Source organism: Nicotiana attenuata, unplaced genomic scaffold (genome assembly GCF_001879085.1).
Source record: "Nicotiana attenuata strain UT unplaced genomic scaffold, NIATTr2, whole genome shotgun sequence".
Taxonomy (NCBI): domain Eukaryota; kingdom Viridiplantae; phylum Streptophyta; class Magnoliopsida; order Solanales; family Solanaceae; genus Nicotiana; species Nicotiana attenuata.
In genome coordinates, this window is record NW_017671617.1 from 238,175 (window position 1) to 250,600 (window position 12,426).

The window sequence follows — 12,426 nt, forward strand, 5'->3', positions numbered from 1 at the left end:
TTTTTCAATCTACAAAGGCAGCCAATGCGGGTAAACTAAGTCCAACCTGGGAAGGACCCTACAGAGTTCGAAATATTGCAGGAAAAGGAGCATACGAGTTGGAAACAATGAACGGGAAGGTGCTTCCTTCAAATTGGAATGCAGTTCATTTGAAGAGATACTACTTCTAAGGAAAAACCCGCGGTCAGGTATCACCATGTTAAATTATGTTTTTTGAATTATTAAAATTTTACTAATGATTTTAGATGATAGGCAAAACGCTAACCCGTACTAAATGATGAGTCACGACCTATAAGGCAAAATGGAATAAACTAAAATTCCTAGCCCAGGGTTACAATTATTCTGATAGAAGTAAATACAGGTTAAGCAGTCTTCATCTCGCACCCCCGAGTCCCGTATGTATTTCCTTTTCAGGAAAAAGACCAGGTGAAGGTAACTACTAAGTGCTCGAGGCTTCATACTTCAACGCTCAAACACTTGGGGGACTACATAGTACGACATAGTACAGTCACGTGTATCAAAAAGGCAAAGAAGATTTAGAAAATCAGGCCTAGAAGAATCAAGTACGGAGTGAAAGTTACGAAGTCATGACATTCATCATAAGTATTCTTTCCCATGAGAACAATGGCACTCATCATAGTATTCTTTCCCATAAGAACAATGGAGTCATCTATCAAACGCTTCTTAATGTTCTGGAGCTAAAAGGACTATGTACTAAAACGGGTTATAAGTAAAAATCCCGTATCTATTGTTCTTCTTTTGTATAAATCTGTTAAAAGGAAAACAGTTGCGAGAAAGTTATAGATGTAATTCAAATACATGTAAAGTATTACTCAAAACTTGTCAAAGTTCAGAAATAAAAACTTGTCAAAGTTATTGCAAAAAACATGTGTGTTCCTATTTTTTTTATCGTATGATAACACCATTATGAAGTTGAGACGTCTTCTTCATTAAGTGTCAAAATATAAAAGGGCCCTCTTTTATAAAACTCATGTTATTTAGTCATGGGGTTAACAGAAGCATTTTTTCAAAAAACAAAAATGCAGACTATCCTTTAAGACCTTGAAAATCAAAAAGGCAAGGATAGAACAGACGGAAATAAAAGTTTCATAATATTTAAAAACTAAAGACTAAAGTATAAACTTAGTCATCGAATTGTTTATACAAAATGCCCCATAACAAGACTTGGGGACTTGTACTTCTAAAAATCAACCCTTAAGTGATAGCCAAGGGTTTGATTACAAAAACTTTCAAATGAGTCCAAGAGCTTTAAACACATTTTTCCAAATGGATACCTGCAAAAAGGGAATTTAAAAACAGATGTAAATTTATTTGTCTCTAAGAGGAAAGGACTGAAGAGGGATCATCAGCGGGCTCAACTGGAACGGCATCACCAACATAAGCAGTTTGATTTTCAACCATTGGAGTATCAATAGATGAAGTTTCAACTTGACTAGCAGTAGGAGGCATGGATGAAATTGAGGAAGGTGTGACACTCGTGGCAATTTCAACAGTTACAGGGACTTCAACTGCGGGAGTCTCAGCCAAAAGAGTTTCAGTCACAGAAGTTCCAGCCTCGGGAGATGAAAAATCTTGTGGTTGTTGTGCTCGTTCAATAGCCTCATTCACCTTGGCTAATTCAGATTCCAGGTTGAAATTTTCTTGGGCCATTTCTACCAAGGTGTCACGACGAGACTTTAAAAAGGTCCAGCTCACCTCAACATTGTTTGACTCTTCAAGAAGTTCGTAATCTCTCTCCCAAGCAGCAACTTCATTCTTAAGTTCTTCGTTTTTAGCTAAGACAGAACTATAAGATGACTGAAGGGTGGTATGAGAACTCTCTAAAGCATGAACCTTATCTACAGAAACTCGCAGTTCTTCTTGTACCCGTGAAAGGTTTTGTGCTAATTCCCCCGCATGCATTTCTTTCTGAGCTAGCAAAGTCTTTAGAGCCCTATTTTCCTCGTTGACCTTGGACAGCTGTTCTGAAAAGGAAGATTCAAGGCGTCTTTTTTCCTTCTCAGTTTGGCTTGAAATAGCTTTAATCATTGCCAGCTCGGAGGTTAGTGTTTGAACTTCTTTCTCCAAGGTATTTTTCCTCTCTTCCAAGTTCTCCATATCGATTTGTACACTTTTAAACTGGCCCTTCCAGTTGTTTGCCTCCAATTGAGAACCACGGGCAGCTTCTTCTGCATCATGAGCAGTCTTTTCCAAGTCACGAGCCAGTTTTTCCAAAAGAGGGATTCGGGTCATTAGTTCAGTACCGATAAGATTGGCCTACACAAACAGAAAAAAAGGAGGCAAGGTTAGGACTCCCGAAGTCAAAAGTCTTAATAAAATAAAAGACCAAAAAATACCTTCCAAGTCGCATGAACTATATCATTCATGAGGGTTATATTACTATGGATTTCAAGTTTAGCCTTCTCAATGGGGCCAATCAGAGGCTCGAGCCAAGTATCAGCTTGCCCAGACTTTCTTAAAAGACTGTTGTTGGCAGGAACCTCGATGATCACGCTCCTCATAGCAGAACCCCTACTCGAAGAGCCCACTTCTGTACGGTGGACAATGGGGGAAGGAGTTACTGAAGGAGGAGCAGTGGAAGGGGTAAAAATAATGGAGGAAGGTACAGAAATAGTAGTTGATGAAGGTAAAGAAGCAATCACAGGAACGGAAGAGGTAAAAGAAGACAAAGGAAGTACATTTAGAACTGGTCCTAAAGATCCACTATCAAAACCACTGATAAAGAGCTGATTTATAGATTCATGAGTGTTAGGAGGAGGAGAAATATCATCATCAGGGATGATCACTGGAGTAATAACAGGTTCGGAAAGAGATAAGTGAGGGGAGACATCAGCCTCATTTTCAGAGACGATACGTCTCTTGACTCTTGGTCTTGACACCAGAGAACCCTCGTCTTCTTCTTCAGAACCATCTTCTTCAGCGGATTTTCTCTTTACAGATTCCAAGAATATATCTTGAACTGCAGATCCCAAGAATATATCTTGATCTGAAGAGGTGCGAGCACTTAAGGAGTCACGGGACGCCAAGATGGCCTCTGGAGTAATTCCTTGAATGGCAAAACCTGATAGAAAGAATGTTGGAAGTTAAAGCAACAAAAAAATACTTAAATAGATAAGGTAAAAATAGAAATCCTTACCATGAGTTTTTACTTTCCAACCATAATGGTTGGAAAGAGTTTTCCATGATCTACCCTCCATTTGGGCAATCTTCAGTAACTTTTCTACCCAACCACGGATGTTGGGCACAGATTCCACAACACCCATGGTTGCTGAAAAGAAAAAGAAGCAAGATTAAGAAAAATAAGCCTTGGGAATAAAAAGGCATGAGAAAAATTTAACACTTACGTGCAAAATTTCACTTCTCAGGGAAGCGAACGTTCATTTCACCCACTAAACCAGCAGTGGGAGCAGCAACAAACCGGGCATACCAACCACGATCTTTATCATCCTCGGGACTCACTAAGACCCTCTTACTCCTGGCTGCTAAACCAAACACGCCGTTTCAAAAGAGCCTAGGGGAGTAAAGATGAATTAGATGGGGTAAAGTGAATTCAACATCTGCCATGTTAGCAAGGTGCCTCAAACAGGCGACAACTCTCCACACAATCAGACCAATTTGACCCAAGCATACATCGAAAAAACGACAAAAATCTAAAATGACCGGGTCAATGGCCGGTTTAAACCCTAGAGTAAAGGGGTATGTGTAAACAAAGGAGAATCCTATTAAGTAAGATGTGATCCTTTGATTTGAGTTAGGTATGATAATTGGAAAATCATCACTCCAATGACAGTCCTTACGAACTATGGGAGCTAAAACTTCTGTGATTTGAGTAGGAAAGGGATCGGCATGATCTAAAGAAGCAACTTGAGTTCTGAGAGACTCTCTATCATGATGAAAGGAAATTTCAGAGGGGATTATTTCCTCAACCAAAGGCTCATGAAGTGGCTCAGAAGATTCTTTATTACGAGAAGAACTCCTCTGAGAATGTGAAACCCTAGTCCCAGAAGAGGGACCAGAGCTAGAAGAAGGAGTTGACGTACTACCACGAACAGATCCAAGACTACGGAGTCTACCCCCTCTTCTGTGTGTAATCGGAGCATTGGGGAAGCTATCCAGAATGGGGGTTCTCTTAGGGTTAGGATTTGATGAAGCCATGGCAGAGAGGGCTGAAGTGGAGCAGAAAATAATAAGGAGATTTCGAAAAATTAGAGTGTTTAATACGCTTTATGTGAAACAAGACAAGAAGAGAAGTTATATTTATACTAATGGATAACTGGCAAAGTGAAAAAGTACGATGATGGGAGAACCATAATAATGATAATTGATACTTCGTGAAAAGTGAAGCCGAAAAGAAAGCCTAATAAAATGCTGCAAAATAGTACGACCAATAAGAGAATGACACGTGTTTAGTGCATTAAAAGGAAGTGACAATTGAAGCGTCAACTCTGTCAGAGCATTAACGGTGACAAAAATTCTCCTTTAATGAATTTCACTTCCCAAATATTCGAACTGATGAATAAATGGAAAGTGGAGGGACTATCTGTATTGGAAAAATTTGTATTCATATATACATGATGACGTGTCCTGACACGTGGAATGGATAATGAGTTATGATTTGCCACGGTTCAAGAGTTACAAACAGGTACGGGTAAAAAGAGGCACGAGACGAGAGATTCAACGCCTCGTTCCTGTTTAAGCTTATTTACATACGAACAATGAGACGAATGAACCTGGTTAAAGAAAAAGATGCAAATGCGGCATTTAAAGGGTATTTAATGCTGGGGCCGTTAAGGAATATGTACATTCAATGTAATGATTATGTAACGTAGCATTTAATATTATTAATTACTCATAATAGCCTCATTATGGCTTAGGCATAACGTGCATCTCCAAAGATTCCCAAAGGGACCTATAAAAGGAGAAATATGTAATCACTGGAGGGACAAGCAACTATTGAAATATACTCTGATTTACCAGCTTTCATACTTGGCTATTCTAATTTTTTTTTCTTTATTTACTTTTCCGATTATCAGTAACCTGATTCTTCTAATTTCTAGCTTTGACTAAAAATCTATTTTTTGGTTAAACACTTATGCCACTTAACTTGTACCAAACTTGATATTGGAACAAATCTGAAAAAATATAATACTAGATAAAGATGCAACGGTATAACGGTAGAGGTAAACCCAGGATTTTAACGTGACAAGGGCATCACTATTTGCTCAACCAGTGGCCTGTAAAGGCTTTTAGAGTTTTAGTGTTCAGAGTTTCAAATTATTTATATAATAATTTTCAAGTTATATATACACATACAAGATTTCTGATGACGTTTACGGGATCCGATGACCTTTCAATATTACACATAGGTCCGCCTCTGAGTATAACCAGACCTTGGTCTTGTGGCATTAAAAGTAACCATGAGACGATCTGCCAAATAAGTGTTAATGGATATGACGCTGTTTTATTTAATTTGGTTATTGTAAAATCAGGTAAACGTTAGAACATTAGCGCCCAAAAGAACACATAAATTGATCCACATTTAGCACTAAGCCACTTTATGCTAGGAACAGTATATACCCCAATGGTGCTACTCCAGAATTTAATGTGGTATACATAAAGAAGCAGCAGGTACACTACCCAATATAAGGTCTCATAAGCAGATCGAAGAAGAATCTTATGTAACAAATGATGTAAGCAGCAGCTTTTGCGTATTTTTTTAACTGCTGTACAACTCCTTTCCGCTAGACCAACCAAAAGTCCATTGACGCACGCCCCGCTCTTTGCTATTGTTTTATGGTTTTCAATCTCAAGCAATTAAATTGTACTCCCTCCGGTCTAAAATAAGTGATTTTTAGCCTTTTTCTTGTGGTCCAAAATAAGTGATTTTTTCAGATTTCAAGAATGAATTAATTATTTTTTTCCAACATTGTCCTTGGAGTAAATAGTGTTGGAATATGTGTTAGGAGTGTTAATGTGAGATTGTAAAGGTTAATATGATCAATTACATTGCTAATTAATGCTAAAAGGTGGATTTCTTAATCTGCGCGAAAACATCCAAAAAATCACTTATTTTGGACCGGAGGGAGTATTAGTGGAAGAAACTACTCGGAATTTTCCCATCTCAAAGATGTGTTTGTGTTCACCTGGGGTGGCAAAGGGGCGGGACGGTAGGATATGGGCGGGTCAAAATGGATAATGCAAAAATTGATAAATTGTCCGACCCGACCCATAGTTAATACGAATAAATAACGGGTTAATGAACGGATAATATGGATATTCATATTATACATGACTTCTTGAATATGATCACTTTTGGTAAATTCTAATCTCCCAACTTGAGAAACCCACAATTTGAGGCTTTACAAATGTAAAAGTTAAACCCATTAGTCATCCATTGGTTATCCATATTCTAAGTGGATAATATGGTTTTTATCTATATTTGGCCGGTTTTTTAAAAAGTTCATTATCCAACTCATTGTTCAATGAATAATATAGGTGGATAACTATTTTCTTTTAAACATTTTGCCACCACTATTTACACCTAAAATCCTAATAGGAGGCGCAAATCACCGTGTATAACCTGTGAGCCTCAACTTTTCGCCTCTCTAGGGCTTGGTACTATGAGAAATGGGCATTCATGAAATGCAAGTATTTTACTAGTTTGCTAATTCTGAATTCTAACTTATGCAATTACAATCAAAAGAAATTTTCATAGCACTATCTTTTTTAGTGATAATTAGCTATTTATAGATACCATTTGCTATATTGTAGATACGTTTTCTGTTGTTATAAGATGTATTGGATGTATTGAAGCTACTGTATTCATGAATACAGTAGCAAAAATAGGCGTGAATAAGGGAAGTCCAGCTAATCAGTTGTTGTATTCGAGTGTATTCGATTGTATTCATGGCGTGAAACATGGGATTACAGCTGGACAGATTATTGTATTCGACTGTATTTGACTGTATTCACGACGTGAAACAGGGGATTACACTATTTTTAAACAGAAAGTAAATCAATTAACATAATAGACTCCTAATATAACTCAATAAACTCAATTATAACACACCAAATTTGTATTTCCAGTTATAAAAAAGATTCTCAACCGAAAAATACCCCAAACACATAGCAATCTTCAGAGAAATTATATAATACATCTGAATACATAAATTATATTAATTAAAAAAAAAACATAGGAATACATTCATGGCGTATAACGAGACAGTGAATACAATGAAATACATAGAATACAGCGGGATACATTGAAATACAATGAAAAAAAGGCAGTGAATACAATGAAATACACGGAATTCAGCGAGATACATTGAATTACAATGAACAAAATACAATGAAATACATGAAAATACAGCGTGATATGTTGAAAATACATTGAAATATATTAACAGAAAATCAAATTGCTCAGCCCCAAACTCCGTCGTCTTTGTTCAAGAACAAACCCTAATTTCCGGCGAATCCGCCGTTGAGCAAAAACCCTTAATCTCAATGAGACGAAATTCGGATCTACATAGACAGCAACTTTTGAGAGCAGCTCGGTGACAAGAGCTTTGAGATATATGTCTATATTAATTATCTGTTCTCTTTTGTTAAAACAAATTGAAAATTAAATTAATTTTGATGTGCAGAAAAAGTCAAGGGTGAAAGATCTGCGTCGGTCAGGGAAATGCAGCTTGGGGAAAAGAAGATTAAAAGAAGAGGAAAAGATGGAGATATTGATGGGATTAATAGACTTAAAAGTGGTGTCAAGAGTATTAAGAATGAGTGAACTGAATGATGAACAGTTGCATTGGTGCGAAGACAAGATGAGCAAAGTTAGAGTTTCTGATGGAATTGGAAACGAGGATGAGAGACACAAAACGTGGGATTTCTCAGGGAATGGGGGAAGAGAATGGCATGTATCAAAGTAGAGAGAGAAAGAAAATAGTGTAACTGAATAGCGTATTTAGTGGCTTAGGGGTAGGAGNGATACCATTTTGCTATATTGTAGATACGTTTACTGTTGTTATAGATGTATTGGATGATTGAAGCTACTGTATTCATGAATACAGTAGCAAAATAGGCGTGAATAGGGAAGTCCAGCTAATCAGTTGTTGTATTCGAGTGTATTCGATTGTATTCATGGCGTGAAACATGGGATTACAGCTGGACAGATTATTGTATTCGACTGTATTTGACTGTATTCACGACGTGAAACAGGGGATTACACTATTTTTAAACAGAAAGTAAATCAATTAACATAATAGACTCCTAATATAACTCAATAAACTCAATTATAACACACCAAATTTGTATTTCCAGTTATAAAAAAGATTCTCAACCGAAAAATACCCCAAACACATAGCAATCTTCAGAGAAATTATATAATACATCTGAATACATAAACTATATTAATTAAAAAAAACATATGAATACATTCATGGCATATAACGAGACAGTGAATACAATAAAATACATAGAATACAGGGGGATACATTGAAATATAATGAAAAAAAGACATTGAATACAATGAAAATACATGGAATTCAGCGAGATACATTGAATTACAATGAAAAAAAATACAATGAATACAATGAAATACATGAAAATATAGCGTGATACGTTGAAAATACATTGAAATATATTAACAGAAAATCAAGTTGCTCGGCCCCAAACTCCGTCGTCTTTGTTCAAGAACAAACCCTAATTTCCGACAAATCCGCCGTCGAGCAAAAACCCTGAATCTCACTGAGCCGAATTTCGGATCTACATAGACAACAACTTTTGAGAGCAGCTCGGTGACAAGAGCTTTGAGCAGTAGACCATGAAGTTTTGCCAAAAGAAGACCAGTAAATCGGCTATACTGTTTATGCTTTCTTCTCTTTAGTTTATCTTATTTTGCAACGTGACTTCCTGTGAATTGAAAACGAGGATGAGAGACACGAAACGTGGGATTTCTCAGCGTTCCTTTTACCATCGTGATGAGACATCGTGAACTTGAAATCACCGTTTGTGACTAATGGTAGGTGATGTGTGTGAGAGAAATTTTGAGATTGAGCATCGTGTTTTCAGGGAATGGGGGAAGAGAATGACATGTATCAAAGTAGAGAGAGAAAGAAAATAGTGTAACTGAATAGCGTATTTAGTGGCTTAGGGGTAGGAGGTAACCAAAATTAGATATTTTGCTATAAACATTAAAAGGTATCTATAGAATATAATTTTTTTAAATGGTATATATTTAAAATAAATAAGGTGTTAACCTTTGCTATAGGAGGTAAAAATTCCTAAAAATCAATGGATCAATTAATTCAATTTTTTAACCCGAGGAATTACTGTATAACCAGTCTACTATTCCTCAATCACCAGGCCAAAGAGTGTAGAATACTGGACCTCCTCTTCAACAACTTTTACTCCATGCTCATTTTAAAATTTCCTGTACTATACTTCATGTGTCTTTTTCCTGGGGCTAGAAAGAGCACATGCGGGTTAGTTTTCGTGCATAATGCCTTTACCGATGAAACCCAAATTACCAAAAGAAAAAACAGAGATGGAAGTAGTAAATAATTTGGCCAAGTGCGTAGTGTACTTTGTTCTGCATGGAGAGGGTCCAGAATACTCAAAGCCCACATGGGATAGGATAACTTAGACGGCAAGGCCTACCGCTGCGTTTTCTGTACTGTAAGCTACTATCACTGCCTCCAGCCAATATTCTAGTGCTCCCTCTTTGACGTCAGTGGTTTAGTTCCATTCTCACTACCAGAGAATGTACATTTCGAGATACATTCGAACAGAATCACCAAAAATCATAGACGAAACATTTCAGTGTAGCAATGTCTACAACGGTCTACTTACTGAAGAGCACAATTGCATTGCTCAAATACAAAATTCACCCAATTATATTGTGAGAGTGAATACATTAGGTATCTTGTGAGGATTTAAAAAAAAAAAGAGCTTTCTTCTCATTTCTCAGTTGTAAATTTGGAGTTCAGCTTCGGCGTGCACAACTTGTAGATGCAACTACAATTTTAGTTATCACAAAGGGAGACCGCTTTGCTCCCATTTGTGGAAAGAAAGAAGAGAACTAACTGTACATATCCAAACTTAACCATATATAAAAAGAAAAAAGGAGAAAAAGAAAGAACTATTTTAGAAGGGCGAATACTTAAATAATACTACTAGGAAATACTAGAATCAGTGCGCTACCAGGAAATTAGATTGAGAAGCTCGTGGTCTTAGCTTGTAAAATCGTGTTGTTAATCTTGCTAAAGTCTCCATTCATCTTCATGGTTTTACAGTCGAACGGACCCACTCGTAGTGACCTTCCAATGGGTCCTCCTTCACAAAGTCAAAGTTGTACCTGAACCAGCACGCAAATTTTATAAGAATGTGTTAAAAAATTGAAGAAAATAGGAGGAAAAAACAAACTTTCATAATTAGAATGTGTTAACGCGAATGTCAGACAAAAAAGAGAGAGAGAAATGTACTTTTTGGTAAATCGTTTAAGGATATCTTTCTCGGCTGCAGCAAAGAATTCTTCAAGGTCAGTCTCCGAGGGCATTTTTTCCGCCGTTAATCGACGGCGAGATTTGGGATGGTGTGCTCTCGTCGTTGGCTCCATTTGGCGTAGTTCAGCTTTAATACTACTGCAGAGAGACGCTCTGTAAACGACGGGTGGAATTGAAGGCTTCATAGAGAGATATTTGAAACGGCAGAAAGGAACCAAGCGGCTGGTGAAGTGAAGAGACGGCAAAATGAAATGACGCATATTTACCTTTCTTTACTCTTTGACGTTGCAATCTCCACTGTCTCCTCCTGAAAATTCAAATATTCAGACCGTCGGCAATTTCACCCAACAAAAAACAAGAAAAATAAAAGCAGCTATGAACATCACCAATTCAACAGAATTCATAGTGCGACAAGACAATTAACAACACTTTAAATATGCAGCAAGTTGATACGATAAAATTTGAGTGAATCATATATATACGAGTGAATCAATAGAATAAAAACCGGAAAGCAAAATTCGAAGACTTTTGCACATACTTCGAGATCTAGGGATTTCGAGCTTCCATTACTTGCACAGCAAGATGCTAAAGCGTCATCAAAGTTAGAGCTCAGAGCAGCGTTCTCCTTTGGGGAACTGAGCTCGCTCGTCGGAGTAACTAAACTCTCTTGTGCAACTAAAATATCTTCAGAGTGACTTCTAACACAAGCTACAGTCGGTGACATCTCTAAATCACCATCACACATCTTCCTCTTCTTTGCGTGGTCGGCAACCTCTAAAACCTCCCGTTCAGCTGATGCTGTCATCTTCACTGCTACCTCTTCCACCTTGCCAACCTCCATAACCGTCATTTCTCCAATTCCCTTCGACTTGCTCTTATTATATCTTCTTCTCATCGATGTTTCAATATCTCTCCAATTACGATCCTTCTTTAATTTCCCGATAGTAGTATTTTTCTCTTCATTGGAGTACTCAAATTCTATGCAATCTAGAATTTTTTCTCTCCCAATTAACGCTTACGTCTTATTTAAATTCTCTCTTCGTCGGACACGGATTCTTCTTTGCTATAAACTACTGGAATTACAGAATTTTTGGACACCAGAATCGTACGATCTGAACGAGGATATCTTTCTTTTGCAGCAACAGCACTTTTTTCAGTGTGGGGGAGAGAAGAAGTGTTGAGAGACGGTGATGGTGATGGTGATAATGATGATGATGATAGGCCAATTCCATTGAATGATTCGATTGGGTTCGTGTATTATTGGTCGCTTAGTCATGTGGTCCATACCTCTAATGTGACGGGGGATCTTTTCCTTACCGTAACGGGAATTTGACGTCCGTTAGTCATAATAATACTCCGAGAAGAATAAACAGGACTAAAGTCATAACGTTCTTTTTCTCAAAACTGTTAGAGAAATTTGCCGGAACATGTTGAATGGATTTACTTTCAAAGGCATAATTGGATTAACAGATAAGGTTACAAATGGGATGGACAAGAGGAGTAAGATTCCAATCTCCACTTGTTTTAATTTCAGACTTTTAACGAAAAAAATTTATTTAAATAATTTTAAGTTGAAAGATACTCCTTCGCCAATCTTAATATTTATGTTAAAACTATGCCATGGACATGACGGCAAGACAAGGGGTCAGTGTGCTTGTTCGTGGAAGGGGCTATTCGGGCTTAGAAAATTCAGAAAAGGCAAGAAAGATAGTGATACATAATTTCGAGTTAAGGAGTGCCAAAATCAGTAGTGGGTTCTTTCAAATCAAGTCAGTTGCGTGCTAGATTTGCTGTAGGAATGACGGGCAGGAAAGACAAATGAGAAAAACGTTGCACTTGAAGGCAAGGACAACGTAATTCTCAAAAGGGTGCTGAACTTGTGATGTCTTTGCAAATGGCGAGCATG

The 12,426-nt window shown here is 37.3% G+C and overlaps 1 protein-coding gene across 4 annotated transcripts; it reads right to left on the reverse strand.

The window, feature by feature from the left end:
• Positions 1–8,684: 8,684 nt before the first annotated feature.
• On the reverse strand, positions 8,685–11,761 carry LOC109209326 (cyclin-dependent kinase inhibitor 7-like). Of its 4 annotated transcripts, XR_002065326.1 has the most exons (5): positions 11,059–11,761; positions 10,787–10,827; positions 10,500–10,673; positions 10,219–10,372; positions 8,685–8,928 (listed from the first exon to the last, which is right to left on the reverse strand). XR_002065326.1 is itself a non-coding variant. In XM_019372587.1 (4 exons), the coding sequence occupies exons 1-4, from the start codon at positions 11,413–11,415 to the stop codon at positions 10,297–10,299; spliced, it is 630 nt and encodes a 209-aa protein (XP_019228132.1). In that variant the 5' UTR covers positions 11,416–11,761; the 3' UTR covers positions 9,885–10,296. The 4 variants fall into 4 exon arrangements, 3 of the variants coding, with proteins under 3 accessions (XP_019228132.1, XP_019228130.1, XP_019228131.1); XM_019372587.1 differs by lacking the exon at positions 8,685–8,928 and having other exon boundaries at positions 9,885–10,372; positions 10,500–10,655; XM_019372585.1 differs by lacking the exon at positions 8,685–8,928 and having other exon boundaries at positions 9,885–10,372.
• Positions 11,762–12,426: the final 665 nt, after the last annotated feature.

Excerpts from the sequence above, each read along its gene's own strand:
- LOC109209326 (XM_019372585.1), bottom strand. The coding sequence starts at position 11,415 with ATGAGAAGAAGATATAATAAGAGCAAGTCGAAGGGAATTGGAGAAATG. Across the intron at positions 10,674-10,786 it reads ACGTCAAAGAGTAAAGAAAG|AGCGTCTCTCTGCAGTAGTA; the intron begins GTAAATATGCGT and ends CGTCGTTTACAG. Across the intron at positions 10,373-10,499 it reads CTTAAACGATTTACCAAAAA|GTACAACTTTGACTTTGTGA; the intron begins GTACATTTCTCT and ends GTGCTGGTTCAG.